Source organism: Argopecten irradians, chromosome 7, assembly GCF_041381155.1.
Source record: "Argopecten irradians isolate NY chromosome 7, Ai_NY, whole genome shotgun sequence".
NCBI classification, from domain to species: domain Eukaryota; kingdom Metazoa; phylum Mollusca; class Bivalvia; order Pectinida; family Pectinidae; genus Argopecten; species Argopecten irradians.
Genome location: NC_091140.1, coordinates 40,393,719 through 40,415,777, shown reverse-complemented (window position 1 = coordinate 40,415,777; position 22,059 = coordinate 40,393,719). Strand labels below are relative to the sequence as shown.

The 22,059-nt window shown below is 38.1% G+C and overlaps 1 protein-coding gene across 1 annotated transcript in view; it reads right to left on the bottom strand.

Annotated features, from left to right (window-relative positions):
* Positions 1–22,059, bottom strand: part of LOC138327221 (gamma-aminobutyric acid receptor subunit alpha-6-like) — a 92,553-nt gene that overhangs the window by 2,878 nt on the left and 67,616 nt on the right. Inside the window, exons 5-6 of the mRNA XM_069273201.1 lie at positions 16,238–16,320; positions 13,193–13,336 (exon numbers count right to left, since the gene is read on the bottom strand). Coding sequence (XP_069129302.1) covers positions 13,193–13,336; positions 16,238–16,320 — 227 coding nt within the window. The remainder of the gene's footprint in view (positions 1–13,192; positions 13,337–16,237; positions 16,321–22,059) is intronic.

Genomic DNA, 22,059 nt, shown 5'->3' with positions numbered 1-22,059 from the left:
GGTACATGTTAACATTGTGTGTACCTATGTTGGTGGTACATGTTAACATTGTGTGTACCTATGTTGGTGGTACATGTTAACATTGTGTGTACCTATGTTGGTGGTACATGTTAACATTGTGTGTACCTATGTTGGTGGTACATGTTAACATTGTGTGTACCTATGTTGGTGGTACATGTTAACATTGTGTGTACCTATGTTGGTGGTACATGTTAACATTGTGTGTACCTATGTTGGTGGTGTGTTAACATTGTGTGTACCTATGTTGGTGGTACATGTTAACATTGTGTGTACCTATGTTGGTGGTACATGTTAACATTGTGTGTACCTATGTTGGTGGTGTGTTAACATTGTGTGTACCTATGTTGGTGGTACATGTTAACATTGTGTGTACCTATGTTGGTGGTACATGTTAACATTGTGTGTACCTATGTTGGTGGTACATGTTAACATTGTGTGTACCTATGTTGGTGGTACATGTTAACATTGTGTGTACCTATGTTGGTGGTGTGTGTTAACATTGTGTGTACCTATGTTGGTGGTACATGTTAAAATTGTGTGTACCTTATGTTGTGGTGTGTTAACATTGTGTGTACCTATGTTGGTGGTACATGTTAACATTGTGTGTGTACCTATGTTGGTGGTACATGTTAACATTGTGTGTACCTATGTTGGTGGTACATGTTAACATTGTGTGTACCTATGTTGGTGGTACATGTTAACATTGTGTGTACCTATGTTGGTGGTACATGTTAACATTGTGTGTACCTATGTTGGTGGTACAGTTAACATTGTGTGTACCTATGTTGGTGGTACATGTTAACATTGTGTGTACCTATGTTTGGTGGTACATGTTAACATTGTGTGTACCTATGTTGGTGGTACATGTTAACATTGTGTGTACCTATGTTGGTGGTACATGTTAACATTGTGTGTACCTATGTTGGTGGTACATGTTAACATTGTGTGTACCTATGTTGGTGGTACATGTTAACATTGTGTGTACCTATGTTGGTGGTACATGTTAACATTGTGTGTACCTATGTTGGTGGTGTGTTAACATTGTGTGTACCTATGTTGGTGGTACATGTTAACATTGTGTGTACCTATGTTGGTGGTACATGTTAACATTGTGTGTACCTATGTTGGTGGTACATGTTAACATTGTGTGTACCTATGTTTGTTGGTGGTACATGTGTTAACATTGTGTGTACCTATGTTGGTGGTACATGTTAACATTGTGTGTACCTATGTTGGTGGTACATGTTAACATTGTGTGTACCTATGTTGGTGGTACATGTTAACATTGTGTGTACCTATGTTGGTGGTACATGTTAACATTGTGTGTACCTATGTTGGTGGTATGTTAACATTGTGTGTACCTATGTTGGTGGTACATGTTAACATTGTGTGTACCTATGTTGGTGGTACATGTGTTAACATTGTGTGTACCTATGTTGGTGGTACATGTGTTAACATTGTGTGTACCTATGTTGGTGGTACATGTTAACATTGTGTGTACCTATGTTGGTGGTACATGTTAACATTGTGTGTACCTATGTTGGTGGTGTGTTAACATTGTGTGTACCTATGTTGGTGGTACATGTTAACATTGTGTGTGTACCTATGTTGGTGGTGTTGTTAACATTGTGTGTACCTATGTTGGTGGTACATGTTAACATTGTGTGTACCTATGTTGGTGGTGTACATGTTAACATTGTGTGTACCTATGTTGGTGGTACATGTTAACATTGTGTGTACCTATGTTGGTGGTGTTTAACATTGTGTGTACCTATGTTGGTGTACTGTTAACATTGTGTGTACCTATGTTGGTGGTACATGTTAACATTGTGTGTACCTATGTTGGTGGTACATGTTAACATTGTGTGTACCTATGTTGGTGGTATGTTAACATTGTGTGTACCTATGTTGGTGGTACATGTTAACATTGTGTGTACCTATGTTGGTGGTACATGTTAACATTGTGTGTACCTATGTTGGTGGTACATGTTAACATTGTGTGTACCTATGTTGGTGGTACATGTTAACATTGTGTGTACCTATGTTGGTGGTGTGTTAACATTGTGTGTACCTATGTTGGTGGTACATGTTAACATTGTGTGTACCTATGTTGGTGGTGTGTTAACATTGTGTGTACCTATGTTGGTGGTACATGTTAACATTGTGTGTACCTATGTTGGTGGTGTGTTAACATTGTGTGTACCTATGTTGGTGGTACATGTTAACATTGTGTGTACCTATGTTGGTGGTACATGTTAACATTGTGTGTACCTATGTTGGTGGTACATGTTAACATTGTGTGTACCTATGTTGGTGGTACCATGTTTAACATTGTGTGTACTATGTTGGTGGTACATGTTAACATTGTGTGTATACTATGTTGGTGGTGGTGTTAACATTGTGTGTGTACCTATGTTGGTGGTACATTGTGTGTACCTATGTTGGTGGTACATGTTAACATTGTGTGTACCTATGTTGGTGGTACATGTTAACATTGTGTGTACCTATGTTGGTGGTACATGTTAACATTGTGTGTACCTATGTTGGTGGTACATGTTAACATTGTGTGTACCTATGTTGGTGGTACATGTTAACATTGTGTGTACCTATGTTGGTGGTGTGTTTGTAACATTGTGTGTACCTATGTTGGTGGTGGTGTTAACATTGTGTGTACCTATGTTGGTGGTGTGTTAACATTGTGTGTACCTATGTTGGTGGTACATGTTAACATTGTGTGTACCTATGTTGGTGGTTATGTTAACATTGTGTGTACCTATGTTGGTGGTTACATGTTAACATTGTGTGTACCTATGTTGGTGGTAAAAGTTAACATTGTGTGTACCTATGTTGGTGGTACATGTTAACATGATAGTGTGTTAACTATGTTGTTGGTGGTAACATTTGTGTACCTTATGTTGGTGGTACATGTTAACATTGTGTGTACCTATGTTGGTGGTGTGTTAACATTGTGTGTACCTATGTTGGTGGTGGGTACATGTTAACATTGTGTGTACCTATGTTGGTGGTACAATGTTAACATTGTGTGTACCTATGTTGGTGGTGTGTGTTAACATTGTGTGTACCTATGTTGGTGGTACATGTTAACATTGTGTGTACCTATGTTGGTGGTGTACATGTGTTAACATTGTGTGTACCTATGTTGGGTGGTTGGTACATGTTAACATTGTGTGTACCTATGTTGGTGGTACATGTTAACATTGTGTGTACCTATGTTGGTGGTACATGTTAACATTGTGTGTACCTATGTTGGTGGTATGTTACATTGTGTGTACCTATGTTGTGGTGGTACATTGTTAACATTGTGTTACCTATGTTGGGGGTACATGTTAACATTGTGTGTACCTATGTTGGTGGTACTGTTAACATTGTGTGTACCTATGTTGGTGGTACATGTTAACATTGTGTGTACCTATGTTGGTGGTACATGTTAACATTGTGTGTACCTATGTTGGTGGTACATGTTAACATTGTGTGTACCTATGTTGGTGGTACATGTGTGGTAACATTGTGTGTACCTATGTTGGTGGTACATGTTAACATTGTGTGTACCTATGTTGGTGGTACATGTTAACATTGTGTGTACCTATGTTGGTGGTAACATGTTAACATTGTGTGTACCTATGTTGGTGGTACATGTTAACATTGTGTGTACCTATGTTGGTGGTACATGTTAACATTGTGTGTGTACCTATGTTGGTGGTACATGTTAAACATTGTGTGTACCTAAGTTGGTGGTACATGTTAACATTGTGTGTACTATGCATGGTGGTACAATGTTAACATTGTGTGTACCTATGTTGGTGGTACATGTTAACATTGTGTGTACCTATGTTGGTGGTACATGTTAACATTGTGTGTACCTAACATGTTAACATTGGTTAACTATGGTTGTTGGTGGTTGCGTTAACATTGTGTGTACCTATGATGGTGGTACGTGTTAACATTGTGTTGTACCTATGTTGGTGGTACATGTTAACATTGTAGTGTACCTATATTTGGTGGTGTATGTTAACATTGTGTGTACCTATCGTTGGTGGTACATGTTAACATTGTGTGTACCTATGATGGTGGTACATGTTAACATTGTGGTTTGTACCCTATGTTGGTGGTACATGTTAACATAGTGTGTACCTATGTTGGTGGTGTGGTTACATGTTAACATTGTGTTGTACCTATGTTGGTGGTACATGTTAACATTGTGTGCACCTATTTGTTGGTGGTACAATGTTAACATTGTGTGTACTTATGTTGGTGGTATACATGTTAACATTGTGTGTACCTATGTTGGGTGGTACATGTTAACATTGTGTGTACCTATGTTTGGTGGTACATGGCTACATTGTGTACATGATGTGGTAGGTTGTGTTAACATTGTGTGTACCTATGTTGGGTTTGGTACTGTGTTAACATTGTGTGTACCTTATGTTGGTGGTACATGTTAACATTGTGTGTACCTATGTTGGTGTGTACATGTTAACATTGTGTGTATCTATGTTGGTGGTGTGTTAACATTGTGTGTACTATGTTGGTGGTGTGGTTAGCATTGTGTGGTGACCTATGTGTGGTATTGCTATGTGTGTACATGTTAACATTGTGTGTACCTCAGTCATTCAGTAACATAATAGACTGTAACATTGTGTGTACCTCAGTCATTCAGTAACATAATAGACTGTAACATTGTGTACATGTGTACATTGTGTGTGTAACTTCAGTAACATAATAACATAATAGTACATTGTGTGTACCTCAGTCATTCAGTAACATAATAGACTGTAACATTGTGTGTACCTCAGTCATTCAGTAACATAATAGACTGTAACATTGTGTGTGTACCTCAGTCATTCATGTAAACATTGTGTGTACTAGTAACATGTGTGTACATCAGTCATTCAGTAACATAATAGACTGTAACATTGTGTGTGTACCTCAGTCATTCAGTAACATAATAGACTGTAACATTGTGTGTACCTCAGTCATTCAGTAACATAATAGACTGTAACATTGTGTGTGTACCTCATCATTCAGTAACAGTAACATAATAGACTAACATTGTGTGTACCTCAGTCATTCAGTGTAGACTGTAACATTGTGTGTACCTCAGTACATTCAGTAACATACATGTAACATTGTGTGTACCTCATTCATGTGGTACATAATAGACTGTAACATTTGTGTGTACCTCAGTCATTCAGTAACATGTTAAGACTGTGTGTGTACCTCAGTGTTGTTGTAACATAATAGACTGTAACATTGTGTGTGTACCTATTTCATAATCATTGTGTGTGTACCTATGTTTCAGTGTTGACTACATGTTGTAACATTGTGTGTACCTCAGTCATTCAGTAACATAATAGACTGTAACATTGTGTGTACCTCAGTCATTCAGTAACATAATAGACTGTAACATTGTGTGTGTACCTCAGTCATTCAGTAACATAATAGACTGTAACATTGTGTGTACCTCAGTCATTCAGTAACATAATAGACTGTAACATTGTGTGTGTACCAGTCATTCAGTAACATAATAGACATGTAACATTGTGTGTACCTCATATGTAACATAATAGACAGTTAACATTGTGTGTACCTCAGTCAGTCATTCAGTAACATAATAGACTGTAACATCAGTGTTCAGTAACATAATGTACCTATGTTGTACAGTACACATAATAGACTGTAACATTGTGTGTACCTAACATTGTGTATAGACTGTACCTCAGTCATTCAGTAACATAATAGACTGTAACATTGTGTGTACCTCAGTCATTCAGTAACATAATAGACTGTAACATTGTGTGTACCTCAGTCATTCAGTAACATAATAGACTAGTAACATTGTGTGTGTACCTCAGTCATTCAGTAACATAAATAGACTAGTAACATTGTGTGTACCTCAGTCATTCAGTAACATAATAGACTGTAACATTGTGTGTACCTCAGTCATTCAGTAACATAATAGACATAACATTGTGTGTGTACCTCATGTCATTCAGTGTAACATAATAGACTGTAACATTGTGTGTGTGTGTTCAGTAACATGTGTAACATTGTGTGTACCTATGTCATTCAGTAACACATAATGTAACATTGTGTGTGTACCTCAGTCATTCAGTAACATAATAGACTGTAACATTGTGTGTACCTCAGTCATTCAGTAACATAATAGACTGTAACATTGTGTGTACCTCCTCATTCATTCATGTCAGTAACATAATATGATGTGTGTACATTGTGTGTGGTTAGACTCAGTCATTCAGTAACATAATAGACTGTAACATTGTGTGTGTGTACCTCAGTCATTCAGTAACATAATAGACAATAACATTGTGTGTACCTCAGTCATTCAGTAACATAATAGACTGTAACATTGTGTGTGTACCTCAGTCATTCAGTAACATAATAGACTGTAACATTGTGTGTGTACCTCAGTCATTCAGTAACATAATAGACTGTAACATTGTGTGTGTACCTCAGTCATTCAGTAACATAATAGACTGTAACATTGTGTGTACCTCAGTCATTCAGTAACATAATAGACTGTAACATTGTGTGTGTACCTCAGTCATTCAGTAACATAATAGACTGTAACATTGTGTGTACCTCAGTCATTCAGTAACATAATAGACTGTAACATTGTGTGTGTACCTCAGTCATTCAGTAACATAATAGACTGTAACATTGTGTGTGTACCTCAGTCATTCAGTAACATAATAGACTGTAACATTGTGTGTGTACCTCAGTCATTCAGTAACATAATAGACTGTAACATTGTGTGTGTACCTCAGTACCTCATTGTGTGTAACATAATATGACTGTACATGTAACATTGTGTGTGTACCTCAGTCATTCATAACATAATAGACTGTAACATTGTGTGTGTACCTCAGTCATTCAGTAACATAATAGACTGTAACATTGTGTGTGTACCTCAGTCATTCAGTAACATAATAGACTGTAACATTGTGTGTACCTCAGTCATTCAGTAACATAATAGACTGTAACATTGTGTGTGTACCTCAGTCATTCAGTAACATAATAGACTGTAACATTGTGTGTACCTCAGTCATTCAGTGAACATAATAGACTGTACATTGTGTGTACCTCATTGTGTGTACCTCAGTCATTGTACAGTAACATAATAATAGACTGTAACATTGTGTGTGTACCTCAGTCATTCAGTAACATATAATTGACTGTGTACCTCAGTTTGTGTGTGTAACATTGTGTACACTAGTCATTGTTCATTGTGTGTAACATAATAATACACTAACATTGTGTGTACCTCAGTCATTCAGTAACAATAACTGTAACATTGTGTGTACCTCAGTCATTCATTAACATAATAGACTGTAACATTGTGTGTTGTGTAACATTCAGTCATTACCTAACATAATAGACTGTAACATTGTGTGTGTACCTCAGTCATTGTAACATAATAGACTGTAACATTGTGTGTACTGTACCTCAGTTGTGTGTACAACATATGTTACTGTGTGTAACATTGTGTGTACCTATGTCAGTAACATAATAGACTGTAACATTGTAACCTCAGTCATTCAGTAATAATAGACTGTAACATTGTGTGTACCTCAGTCATTGTAACATAATAGACTGTAACATTGTGTGTGTACCTCATGTATGTCATTCATAACATAATAGACATGTAACATTGTGTGTACCTCATGTCATTCAGTAACATAATAGACTGTAACATTGTGTGTACCCTCACCCATTGTCACCTTCACATAGTTGTATACTGTAAACATTGTGTGTACATTGTGTGGTGTGTGTACAGTTCATTGTACATAAGTAACATAATAGACTGTTAACATTGTTGTGTGTACCTCAGTTGGTTCAGTGTACATGTATATTGTGTAACATTGTGTGTACCTATGTCATATACACATAAGTTACATTGTGTGTACATTGTGTTGTGTGTACCTACATTGTGTGTTATTGTGTGGTAACATTGTACACTGTTAACACATTGTGTGTACCTCAGTTGGTGAGTAACATAATAGACTACAACATTGTGTGTGTACCTCATCATTCAGTAAACTGTACATGTTGAACATTGTGTGTACATTGTGTGTGGTGGTACACATCAGTCATTCAGTGTGTAACTATGTGTGTGTGTGTAACATTGTGTGTGTGTACCTACAGTTGGTACATGTGTACTTTGTGTGAAGTTCATTGACTGTATATACACTCACATTGTGTGTGTACATATGGTTTAACTTTGTGTGAAGGTCACTTGACTGTTTACAATACACACCACCCCATATGGTTACTTTGTGTGAAGTTCAATGACTGTATATACACTCAACCATATGACTACTTTGTGTGAAGTTCATTGACTGTATATACACTCACCCATATGGTTACTTTGTGTGTAAAGTTCATTGACTGTAATATTACACGCACATCATATGGTTACTTTGTGTGTGAAGTTCATTGACTGTATATATACTAACCCATATGACTACTTTGTGTGAAGTTCATTGACTGTATATACACTCACCCATATGTCGTACTTTGTTTGAAGTTCATTGACTGTATATACACTCACGCATATGACTACGTTTTGTGTGAAGTTCATTGGACTGTATATACACTCACCCATTTGAATACATCTGTTGTGTGAAAGTTCAATTGACTGTATATACACTCACCCATATGGTTACTTTGTGTGAAGTTCATTGACTGTATATACACTCAACTCACTATTCTTTGTGTAAGTTCCCTGTATATATACAAAACCATATGGTTTCTTTGTGTGAAGTTCATTGACTGTATATACACAAACCCATATGTTACTTTGTGTGAAGTCATTGACATGTTATATACACTCACCCATATGTCTACTTTGTGTGAAGTTCATTTGACTGTATAATTTACACTTTGACACCACCCATATGACTACTTTGTGTGAAGTTCATTGTCAGTATATACAACACCATAATGACTACTTTGTGTGAAGTTCATTGTCTGTATATTACACTCACCCATATGACTACTTTGTGTGAAGTTTCATTGTCTGTATATACACTCTTACCCATATGTTACTACTTTTGTGTGAAGTTCATTGTGATTGTACTATACACTCACCCATATGGTTACTTTGTGTTGAAGTTCATTGACTGTATATACACTCACCCATATGGTTACTTTGTGTGAAGTTCATTGACAGTATATACACTCACCCAATATGGTACTTTGTGTGAATTGTCATTGACTGTATATAACATATACACCCATATGGTTACTTTGTGGTGAAGTTCATTGACTGTATATACACTCACCCATATGGTTACTTTGTGTGAAGTTTCATTGACTGTATATAACACTCACCCATATGGTTACTTTGTGTGAAGTTCATTGACTGTATATATACACTCACCCATATGGTTACTTTGTGTGAAGTTCATTGACTGTATATATACACTCACCCATATGACTTACTTTGTGTGAAGTTCATTGACTGTATATACACTCACCCATATGACTACTTTGTGTGAAGTTCATTGACTGTATATACACTCACCCATATGGTTACTTTGTGTGAAGTTCATTGACTGTATATACACCTCACCCATATGGTTACTTTGTGTGTGAAGTTCATTGACTGTATATATACACTTATGACTACTTTGTGTGAAGTTCATTGACTGTATATACACTCACCCATATGACTACTTTGTGTGAAGTTCATTGACTGGTATATACACTCACCCATATGGTTACTTTGTGTGAAGTTCATTGACGTTATATACACTCACCCATATGACTTTGTGTGAAGTTCATTGACTGTATATACACTCACCCATATGACTACTTTGTGTGAAGTTCATTGACTGTATATACACTCACCCATATGACTACTTTGTGTGAAGTTCATTGACTGTATATACACTCACCCATATGACTACTTTGTGTGAAGTTCATTGACTGTATATACACTCACCCATATGGTTACTTTGTGTGAAGTTCATTGACTGTATATACACTCACCCATATGGTTACTTTGTGTGAAGTTCATTGACTGTATATACACTCACCCATATGGTTACTTTGTGTGAAGTTCATTGACTGTATATACACTCACCCATATGGTTACTTTGTGTGAAGTTCATTGACTGTATATACACTCACCCATATGGTTACTTTGTGTGAAGTTCATTGACTGTATATACACTCACCCATATGACTAACTTTGTGTGAAGTGTATTGACATTATATATACACTCACCCATATGGTTACTTTGTGTGAAGTTCATCGACTGTATATACACTCACCCATATGACTACTTTGTGTGAAGTTCATTGACTGTATATACACTCACCCATATGGTTACTTTGTGTGAAGTTCATTGACTGTATATACACTCACCCATATGACTACTTTGTGTGAAGTTCATTGACTGTATATACACTCACTCATATGGTTACTTTGTGTGAAGTTCATTGACTGTATATACACTCACCCATATGGTTACTTTGTGTGAAGTTCATTGACTGTATATACACTCACCCATATGGTTACTTTGTGTGTGAAGTTCATTGACTGTATATACACTCACCCATATGGTTACTTTGTGTGAAGTTCATTGACTGTATATACACTCACCCATATGGTTACTTTGTGTGAAGTTCATTGACTGTATATACACTCACCCATATGACTACTTTGTGTGAAGTTCATTGACTGTATATACACTCACCCATATGACTACTTTGTGTGAAGTTCATTGACTGTATATACACTCACCCATATGGTTACTTTGTGTGAAGTTCATTGACTGTATATACACTCACCCATATGGTTACTTTGTGTGAAGTTCATTGACTGTATATACACTCACCCATATGACTACTTTGTGTGAAGTTCATTGACTGTATATACACTCACCCATATGGTTACTTTGTGTGAAGTTCATTGACTGTATATACACTCACCCATATGGTTACTTTGTGTGAAGTTCATTGACTGTATATACACTCACCCATATGGTTACTTTGTGTGAAGTTCATTGACTGTATATACACTCACCCATATGGTTACTTTGTGTGAAGTTCATTGACTGTATATACACTCACCCATATGACTACTTTGTGTGAAGTTCATTGACTGTATATATACACTCACCCATATGGTTACTTTGTGTGAAGTTCATTGACTGTATATACACTCACCCATATGGTTACTTTGTGTGAAGTTCATTGACTGTATATACACTCACCCATATGACTACTTTGTGTGAAGTTCATTGACTGTATATACACTCACCCATATGGTTACTTTGTGTGAAGTTCATTGACTGTATATACACTCACCCATATGGTTACTTTGTGTGAAGTTCATTGACTGTATATACACTCACCCATATGGTTACTTTGTGTGAAGTTCATTGACTGTATATACACTCACCCATATGGTTACTTTGTGTGAAGTTCATTGACTGTATATACACTCACCCATATGGTTACTTTGTGTGAAGTTCATTGACTGTATATACACTCACCCATATGACTACTTTGTGTGAAGTTCATTGACTGTATATACACTCACCCATATGGTTACTTTGTGTGAAGTTCATTGACTGTATATACACTCACCCATATGGTTACTTTGTGTGAAGTTCATTGACTGTATATACACTCTACCCATATGGTTACTTTGTGTGAAGTTCATTGACTGTATATACACTCACCCATATGACTACTTTGTGTGAAGTTCATTGACTGTATATACACTCACCCATATGACTACTTTGTGTGAAGTTCATTGACTGTATATACACTCACCCATATGACTACTTTGTGTGAAGTTCATTGACTGTATTATACACTCACCCATATGGTTACTTTGTGTGAAGTTCATTGACTGTATATACACTCACCCATATGACTACTTTGTGTGAAGTTCATTGACTGTATATACACTCACCCATATGACTACTTTGTGTGAAGTTCATTGACTGTATATACACTCACCCATATGGTTACTTTGTGTGAAGTTCATTGACTGTATATACACTCACCCATATGAATTACTTTGTGTGAAGTTCATTGACTGTATATACACTCACCCATATGGTTACTTTGTGTGAAGTTCATTGACTATATATACACTCACCCATATGGTTACTTTGTGTGAAGTTCATTGACTGTATATACACTCACCCATATGACTACTTTGTGTGAAGTTCATTGACTGTATATACACTCACCCATATGGTTACTTTGTGTGAAGTTCATTGACTGTATATACACTCACCCATATGACTACTTTGTGTGAAGTTCATTGACTGTATATATACACTCACCCATATGACTACTTTGTGTGAAGTTCATTGACTGTATATATACACTTCACCCATATGACTACTTTTGTGTGATTCATTGACTGTATATACACTCACCCATATGACTACTTTGTGTGAAGTTCATTGAAGTGATCTGTATATATACACTCACCCATATGACTACTTTGTGTGAAGTTCATTGACTGTATATACACTCACCCATATGGTTACTTTGTGTGAAGTTCATTGACTGTATATATACACTCACCCATATGGTTACTTTGTGTGAAGTTCATTGACTGTATATACGCTCACCCATATGGTTACTTTGTGTGAAGTTCATTGACTGTATATACATTATACACTCACCACTCACCCATATGACTTACTTTGTGTGAAGTTCATTGTCTGTATTAATCACACCACCCATATGACTACTTTGTGTGAAGTTCATTGACTGTATATACACTCACCGTGTGATATTGACTGTATATACACTCACCGATTGGTTACTTTGCGTGAAGTTCATTGACTGTATATACATTGTACACTCACCCATATTACTACTTTGTGTGAAGTGTATTAGCTGTATATATACACTCACCCATATGACTACTTTGTGTGAAGTTCATTGACTGTATATATACACTCACCCAAATGGTTACTTTGTGTGAAGTTCATTGACTGTATATACACTCACCCATATGGTTACTTTGTGTGAAGTTCATTGTCTGTATATACACTCACTCATATGACTACTTTGTGTGAAGTTCATTGACTGTATATATACACTCACCCATATGACTACTTTGTGTGAAGTGTATTGACTGTATGTATACACTCACCCATATGACTGCTTTGTGTGAAGTTCATTGACTGTATGAAATCCATATCAAACTGAGACATAGTGAGGTCGTTGTAGACTTCTACGGGTGAAGGTCCACTCGACACTTTCCATATATACATAACATCTTTTGTTGTGTAGCCATCTAAAATAGAACGAACGAATCAGTGAAGACAACTGACAACAGTCAACTATGATTATCTCACAAGCCGTAATAAGGAAGTGTAGGGTTTTATACGATGGATAAAAAGACTGAATCTTAAGGCAGAAAAACATACTTTGAATGCACTTTGGTTTGTTTAACATAAATAATTCTTAGTAAAGCATGGAAAAACTACAAGCATCAAACATTAAATGTTTATATATACTGAAATATATATTGTTGAACATTAATGTTTCCTTTCTGTTCATTTATAGACTAGCTTGTACTAGGGTGTATGATGTATGTTTGTAACAGCCTTGTACTAGGGAGTATGGTGATTGTTTATATCAGCCTTGTACTTGGGGGTATGGTGCCTGTTCGTAACAGCCTTGTACTAGGGGTTATGGTTCCTGTTTGTAAAAGCCTTCTACTCGGGGGTATGGTGACTGTTTGTAAAAGCCTTGTAAAAGGGGGTATGGTGACTGTTTGTAACAAGCCTTGTACTAGGGGGTATGGTGACTGTTTGTAACAGCCTTGTACTAGGGGGTATGGTGACTGTTTGTAACAGCCTTGTACTAGGGGGTATGGTGACTGTTTGTAACAGCCTTGTACTAGGGTTATGATGTATGTTTGTAACAGCCTTGTACTAGGGGATATGGTGACTGTTTGTAACAGCCTTGTACTAGGGGGTATGGTGCCTGCTTGTAACAGCCTTGTACTAGGGGGTTTGGTGACTGTTTGTAACAGCCTTGTACTAGGGGGTATGGTGACTGTTTGTAACAGCCTTGTACTAGGGGGTATGGTGCCTGCTTGTAACAGCCTTGTACTAGGGGTTATGGTGACTGTTTGTAACAGCCTTGTACTAGGGGGTATGGTGACTGTTTGTAACAGCCTTGTACTAGGGGGTATGGTGACTGTTTGTAACAGCCTTGTACTAGGGGGTATGGTGACTGTTTGTAACAGCCTTGTACTAGGGGTTATGGTGCCTGCTTGTAACAGCCTTGTACTAGGGGTTTTTGGTGACTGTTTGTAACAGCCTTGTACTAGGGGGTATTGTGACTATTTGTAATAGCCTTATACTAGGGGATATGGTGACTGTTTGTAACAGCCTCGTACTAGTGGTTTTTGTGACTGTTTGTAACAGCCTTGTACTAGGGGGTATGGTGACTGTTTGTAACAGCCTTGTACTAGGGGGTATGGTGACTGTTTGTAACAGCCTTGTACTAGGGGGTATGGTGCCTGTTTGTAACAGCCTTGTACTAGGGGGTATGGTGCCTGTTTGTAACAGCCTTGTACTAGGGGGTATGGTGCCTGTTTGTAACAGCCTTGTACTAGGGGGTATGGTGACTGTTTGTAACAGCCTTGTACTAGGGGGTATGGTGACTGTTTGTAACAGCCTTGTACTAGGGGGTATGGTGACTGTTTGTAACAGCCTTGTACTAGGGGGTATGGTGACTGTTTGTAACAGCCTTGTACTAGGGGGTATGGTGCCTGTTTGTAACAGCCTTGTACTAGGGGGTATGGTGCCTGCTTGTAACAGCCTTGTACTAGGGGATTTTGTGACTGTTTGTAACAGCCTTGTACTAGGGGGTATGGTGACTGTTTGTAACAGCCTTGTACTAGGGGGTATGGTGCCTGCTTGTAACAGCCTTGTACTAGGGGTTTTTGTGACTGTTTGTAACAGCCTTGTACTAGGGGGTATGGTGACTGTTTGTAACAGCCTTGTACTAGGGGGTATGGTGCCTGCTTGTAACAGCCTTGTACTAGGGGATTTTGTGACTGTTTGTGACAACCTTGTACTAGGGGGTATGGTGACTGTTTGTAACAGCCTTGTACTAGAGGATATGGTGCCTGTTTGTGACAGCCTTGTACTAGGGGGTATGGTGACTGTTTGTAACAGTCTTGTACTAGGGGGTATGGTGACTGTTTGTAACAGCCTTGTACTAGGGGGTATGGTGACGGCTTGTAACAGCCTTGTACTAGGGGTTATTGTGACTATTTGTAATAGCCTTATACTAGGGGATATGGTGACTGTTTGTAACAGCCTCGTACTAGTGGTTTTTGTGACTGTTTGTAACAGCCTTGTACTAGGGGGTATTGCGACTGTTTGTGACAGTCCTTGTACTAGGGGTATGGTAAGACTATTTGTAACAGCCTTGTATACTAGGGGGTATGATGACTGTTTGTAACAGCCTTGTACTAGGGGTTATGGTGACTGTTTGTAACAGCCTTGTACTAGGGGGTATGGTGACTGTTTGTGACAGCCTTGTACTAGGGGGTATGGTGACTGTTTGTAACAGCCTTGTACTAGGGGGTATGGTGACTGTTTGTAACAGCCTTGTACTAGGGGGTATGGTGACTGTTTGTGACAACCTTGTACTAGGGGGTATGGTGACTGTTTGTAACAGCCTTGTACTAGGGGGTATGGTGACTGTTTGTACAGCCTTGTACTAGGGAGTATGGTGACTGTTTGTGACAGCCTTGTACTAGGGGGTATGGTGACTGTTTTGACAGCCTTGTACTAGGGGTGATGGTAACTGTTTGTAACAGCCTTGTACTAGGGGTTATGATGACCTGAATCGTGATGGTTTACATTTGTGTAAGGTAATCACAGACGTGATCAATATCGATCCATCTGAAATTATTAACATTGGTGACCGCATTTTGAAAAAAACAGTAGGCATAGGTCTTACTCTCGCCACAGGTGTTCGTTTCTAATATAAGTATAAGTATAATACTGGGTCTTATACTTATATTGGAAACGAACACCTGTGCTCTGACGTGAGAACTTGTCTACACACGCACCACAGATACCACCCAACGAGCGGTACCGGTTCACTGAGCTCAGTATTTGATCCCCAATCTGCAGATTGACATTTTAACTTCCGGGTCATAAATACTCACATCCGCCAATAATTAGAGGGCACACTGGTCGGTCCATAGGGTAGTTCATCAGCTTCATAGGACAACTAGCACGGATGGTAATACTGTAAAATAGACAGCGTTTGCTGTATATCAAATGGTATGGTGAATTGTCAATGTTGAACTATCGATTTATTGTTCTCATTATCGAGACAAAAATAATAACAAAAGGGACAAATTCACGTACCTCGTGATACCCGATAGCGTTTGTGCGAGACTAGTTTCCCCAGTGATGATGGAACGTAACTATTTGTAATGTACAGACAAATTAATCTTAACACACCTTATTCAATTTGTCTACAATCATGGGATAACAAGAAGCCACAAAGCGTGGTATTATCTCCCGCGCCCCGCAGGTGATATAAAAACCCATATACATCAAGGTCAAATTAACAATTATTTGAGTATAACTTTAAATTTATGCGAGTATTTTTATTTTTGGTGTTTTTGACTTAATTTCTATGGTAACGGAAAAAAAATCCCAAAATGGAAGGTCCGCAATAGCAAAAGGCATAACTAGGACACTTGTCTGATAGATTCAGAAAGTTCTTGGAGCTCCGACGGACGGACGGACGGACGGAGCCCAATTTAATATCCCCCGCAAACGTGTTTCGCTGGAGATAATTATAGGACCATAAATCCCCAGGAAGGCAGTTTAATGCTAAAATATACAAATATAAAAGGGATGTATTTAAGCACAGGTTGTCACATTTTTGCTGGCACTGGATTCGTTATTCAACCTGAATCTAAGATCTAAGGTTTTCAAGTCTTGAACAATTTATCGAGGTTTTTTTATTATTATTTTTTTTTTTTTGAGTTTGTGAAGCTATGTTTTGATCTGTTTTTTATGTTTTGAAATTACTATTTATTTATCGATTTTTGAATAACGAATAAAGTGCTGGCACCGGATTCGTTATTCGTATCTCGAATCCTGTGCTAGCTTCACGTTGCCATGTAGGATGGAGTTTCTCCGGACTTGCCACGTCCTTAAATGAGCGTATTTATGAATCAGATCAAGACAATTCGTATTTAACTTCTTTATTTTTTATTTCTGAACTTTATGCGAGATCTCTAAAAAGAGTCTACAAAAACCACCGACCACCTTAGACGCCAGGACAATGTTGTCTTTTATTGCCGTTGGTTTTATCCTGCAACTACCGCACATACGGACGGATGACTACTACATGATAAACTCGTGCTTTATCCGTCAATAAGATCACGTGAATTCGTTCTACATCTGACGGAACTTTTTCTTACTTGACCCCTAACTTTAACCTTCCGGTGAATGAAACGTCATTGAGTCCCTCTAAAACGTGACGGCATATTCACCAGAATGACGATATTTTTACGATATCGAAAATCTCGTATGGCGGTGTCGTCTTTTTCTTGGCTCTTGGCAAAGTTATGTATTATGAAGTAATTCTTTGATGGGTAAATATTGTTTTTTAGTATTTCCGTATTGGTTCAATGATATTACACACTGAATAGATTAACTGGTACTGTTTGCGAATGCGCTTTTATATTTCCCACGGTTGAATTTTTTCTTGTTCATTAAAGAACCGCCTCGGTTCGAGTAAAACCGAGTAAATAACAGGCATTTTTACTTTCGTTTTGAATGTCATGTACAAGGAAATGGTATCAGGCAAAATAGAATACACGGTATGTAACTTCCAATACATCGACAAAGCCTCGTCATCTCGGCCTTCTTAAGTCTCGCACCAAAATGTACATTGTATTGTAAAATACTAACCATGCATTCTGTACATGTCCTATGATGTCGTCACAAACATAAAACAAAGCCGGAAAAACATATCGGGAAGTGACAACATGATTATTATCTATGAAAAAATGTGCTTTATATGCGCGTGGAATGGGACGATTTTGGTGATATTCAGAACAAAATATAAGTCGCAAATATCTAATATCGATTTATCAAAGAAATGGTGGAATTCTTAAAACCATATAATCAATGTTCAAACAGAAGCCATAAGTACATTGTAGGGCTTCCATGGTATCACAGAGAAACCAGAATTACCGATTGCGTGATGAATACATATAATAATCCGTGTGTCTGGACAGAACCTTCCGATCAAGTGTAATCACAGAAGTCAGAAAATCATAGTCCACATCACAAATCATTTCCTTACAATAACCGAACTACGCCAAAACATTGGAATTGCCTTTCTCTACGGACCAGCTTTGTTTTCGGTACACCTAACCAGACTATCAGGTGTCTAGTGTCCGTGTTCTAGATGTTTAAAACAGTGGGACTGTCAGGTGTCTACGTGTTCTCTATAGATGTTTATAAACAGTGGGACTGTCAGGTGTCTACGTGTTCTCTATAGATGTTTATAAACAGTGGGACTGTCAGGTGTCTACGTGTTCTCTATAGATGTTTATAAACAGTGGGACTGTCGGGTGTCTACGTGTTCTCTATAGATGTTTATAAACAGTGGGACTGTCAGGTGTCTACGTGTTCTCTATAGATGTTTATAAACAGTGGGACTGTCAGGTGTCTACGTGTTCTCTATAGATGTTTATAAACAGTGGGACTGTCAGGTGTCTACGTGTTCTCTATAGATGTTTATAAACAGTGGGACTGTCAGGTGTCTACGTGTTCTCTATAGATGTTTATAAACAGTGGGACTGTCAGGTGTCTACGTGTTCTCTATAGATGTTTATAAACAGTGGGACTGTCAGGTGTCTACGTGTTCTCTATAGATGTTTATAAACAGTGGGACTGTCAGGTGTCTACGTGTTCTCTATAGATGTTTATAAACAGTGGGACTGTCAGGTGTCTACGTGTTCTCTATAGATGTTTATAAACAGTGGGACTGTCAGGTGTCTACGTGTTCTCTATAGATGTTTATAAACAGTGGGACTGTCAGGTGTCTACGTGTTCTCTATAGATGTTTATAAACAGTGGGACTGTCAGGTGTCTACGTGTTCTCTATATAGATGTTTATAAACAGTGGGACTGTCAGGTGTCTACGTGTTCTCTATAGATGTTTATAAACAGTGGGACTGTCAGGTGTCTACGTGTTCTCTATAGATGTTTATAAACAGTGGGACTGTCAGGTGTCTACGTGTTCTCTATAGATGTTTATAAACAGTGGGACTGTCAGGTGTCTACGTGTTCTCTATAGATGTTTATAAACAGTGGGACTGTCAGGTGTCTACGTGTTATCTATATAGATGTTTATAAACAGTGGGACTGTCAGGTGTCTACGTGTTCTCTATAGATGTTTATAAACAGTGGGACTGTCAGGTGTCTACGTGTTCTCTATAGATGTTTATAAACAGTGGGACTGTCAGGTGTCTACGTGTTCTCTATAGATGTTTATAAACAGTGGGACTGTCAGGTGTCTACGTGTTCTCTATAGATGTTTATAAACAGTGGGACTGTCAGGTGTCTACGTGTTCTCTATAGATGTTTATAAACAGTGGGACTGTCAGGTGTCTACGTGTTCTCTATAGATGTTTATAAACAGTGGGACTGTCAGGTGTCTACGTGTTCTCTATAGATGTTTATAAACAGTGGGACTGTCAGGTGTCTACGTGTTCTCTATAGATGTTTATAAACAGTGGGACTGTCAGGTGTCTACGTGTTCTCTATAGATGTTTATAAACAGTGGGACTGTCAGGTGTCTACGTGTTCTCTATAGATGTTTATAAACAGTGGGACTGTCAGGTGTCTACGTGTTCTCTATAGATGTTTATAAACAGTGGGACTGTCAGGTGTCTACGTGTTCTCTATAGATGTTTATAAACAGTGGGACTGTCAGGTGTCTACGTGTTCTCTATAGAGATGTTTATAAACAGTGGGACTGTCAGGTGTCTACGTGTTATCTATATAGATGTTTATAAACAGTGGGACTGTCAGGTGTCTACGTGTTCTCTATAGATGTTTATAAACAGTGGGACTGTCAGGTGTCTACGTGTTCTCTATAGATGTTTATAAACAGTGGGACTGTCAGGTGTCTACGTGTTCTCTATAGATGTTTATAAACAGTGGGACTGTCAGGTGTCTACGTGTTCTCTATAGATGTTTATAAACAGTGGGACTGTCAGGTGTCTACGTGTTCTCTATAGATGTTTATAAACAGTGGGACTGTCAGGTGTCTACGTGTTCTCTATAGATGTTTATAAACAGCGGGACTGTCAGGTGTCTACGTGTTATCTATATAGATGTTTATAAACAGTGCGACTGTCAGGTGTCTACGTGTTCTCTATAGATGTTTATAAACAGTGGGACTGTCAGGTGTCTACGTGTTCTCTATAGATGTTTATAAACAGTGGGACTGTCAGGTGTCTACGTGTTCTCTATAGATGTTTATAAACAGCGGGACTGTCAGGTGTCTACGTGTTATCTATATAGATGTTTATAAACAGTGGGACTGTCAGGTGTCTACGTGTTCTCTATAGATGTTTATAAACAGTGGGACTGTCAGGTGTCTACGTGTTCTCTATAGATGTTTATAAACAGTGGGACTGTCAGGTGTCTACGTGTTCTCTATAGATGTTTATAAACAGTGGGACTGTCAGGTGTCTACGTGTTCTCTATAGATGTTTATAAACAGTGGGACTGTCAGGTGTCTACGTGTTCTCTATAGATGTTTATAAACAGTGGGACTGTCAGGTGTCTACGTGTTCTCTATAGATGTTTATAAACAGTGGGACTGTCAGGTGTCTACGTGTTCTCTATAGATGTTTATAAACAGTGGGACTGTCAGGTGTCTACGTGTTCTCTATAGATGTTTATAAACAGTGGGACTGTCAGGTGTCTACGTGTTCTCTATAGATGTTTATAAACAGTGGGACTGTCAGGTGTCTACGTGTTCTCTATAGATGTTTATAAACAGTGGGACTGTCAGGTGTCTACGTGTTCTCTATAGATGTTTATAAACAGTGGGACTGTCAGGTGTCTATACGTGTTCTCTATAGATGTTTATAAACAGTGGGACTGTCAGGTGTCTACGTGTTCTCTACAGATGTTTATAAACAGTGGGACTGTCAGGTGTCTACGTGTTCTCTATAGATGTTTATAAACAGTGGGACTGTCAGGTGTCTACGTGTTCTCTATAGATGTTTATAAACAGTGGGACTGTCAGGTGTCTACGTGTTCTCTATAGATGTTTATAAACAGTGGGACTGTCAGGTGTCTACGTGTTCTCTATAGATGTTTATAAACAGTGGGACTGTCAGGTGTCTACGTGTTCTCTATAGATGTTTATAAACAGTGGGACTGTCAGGTGTCTACGTGTTCTCTATAGATGTTTATAAACAGTGGGACTGTCAGGTGTCTACGTGTTCTCTATAGATGTTTATAAACAGTGGGACTGTCAGGTGTCTACGTGTTCTCTATAGATGTTTATAAACAGTGGGACTGTCAGGTGTCTACGTGTTCTCTATAGATGTTTATAAACAGTGGGACTGTCAGGTGTGTACGTGTTCTCTATAGATGTTTATAAACAGTGGGACTGTCAGGTGTCTACGTGTTATCTATATAGATGTTTATAAACAGTGGGACTGTCAGGTGTCTACGTGTTCTCTATAGATGTTTATAAACAGTGGGACTGTCAGGTGTCTACGTGTTCTCTATAGATGTTTATAAACAGTGGGACTGTCAGGTGTCTACGTGTTCTCTATAGATGTTTATAAACAGTGGGACTGTCAGGTGTCTACGTGTTCTCTATAGATGTTTATAAACAGTGGGACTGTCAGGTGTCTACGTGTTCTCTATAGATGTTTATAAACAGTGGGACTGTCAGGTGTCTACGTGTTATCTATATAGATGTTTATAA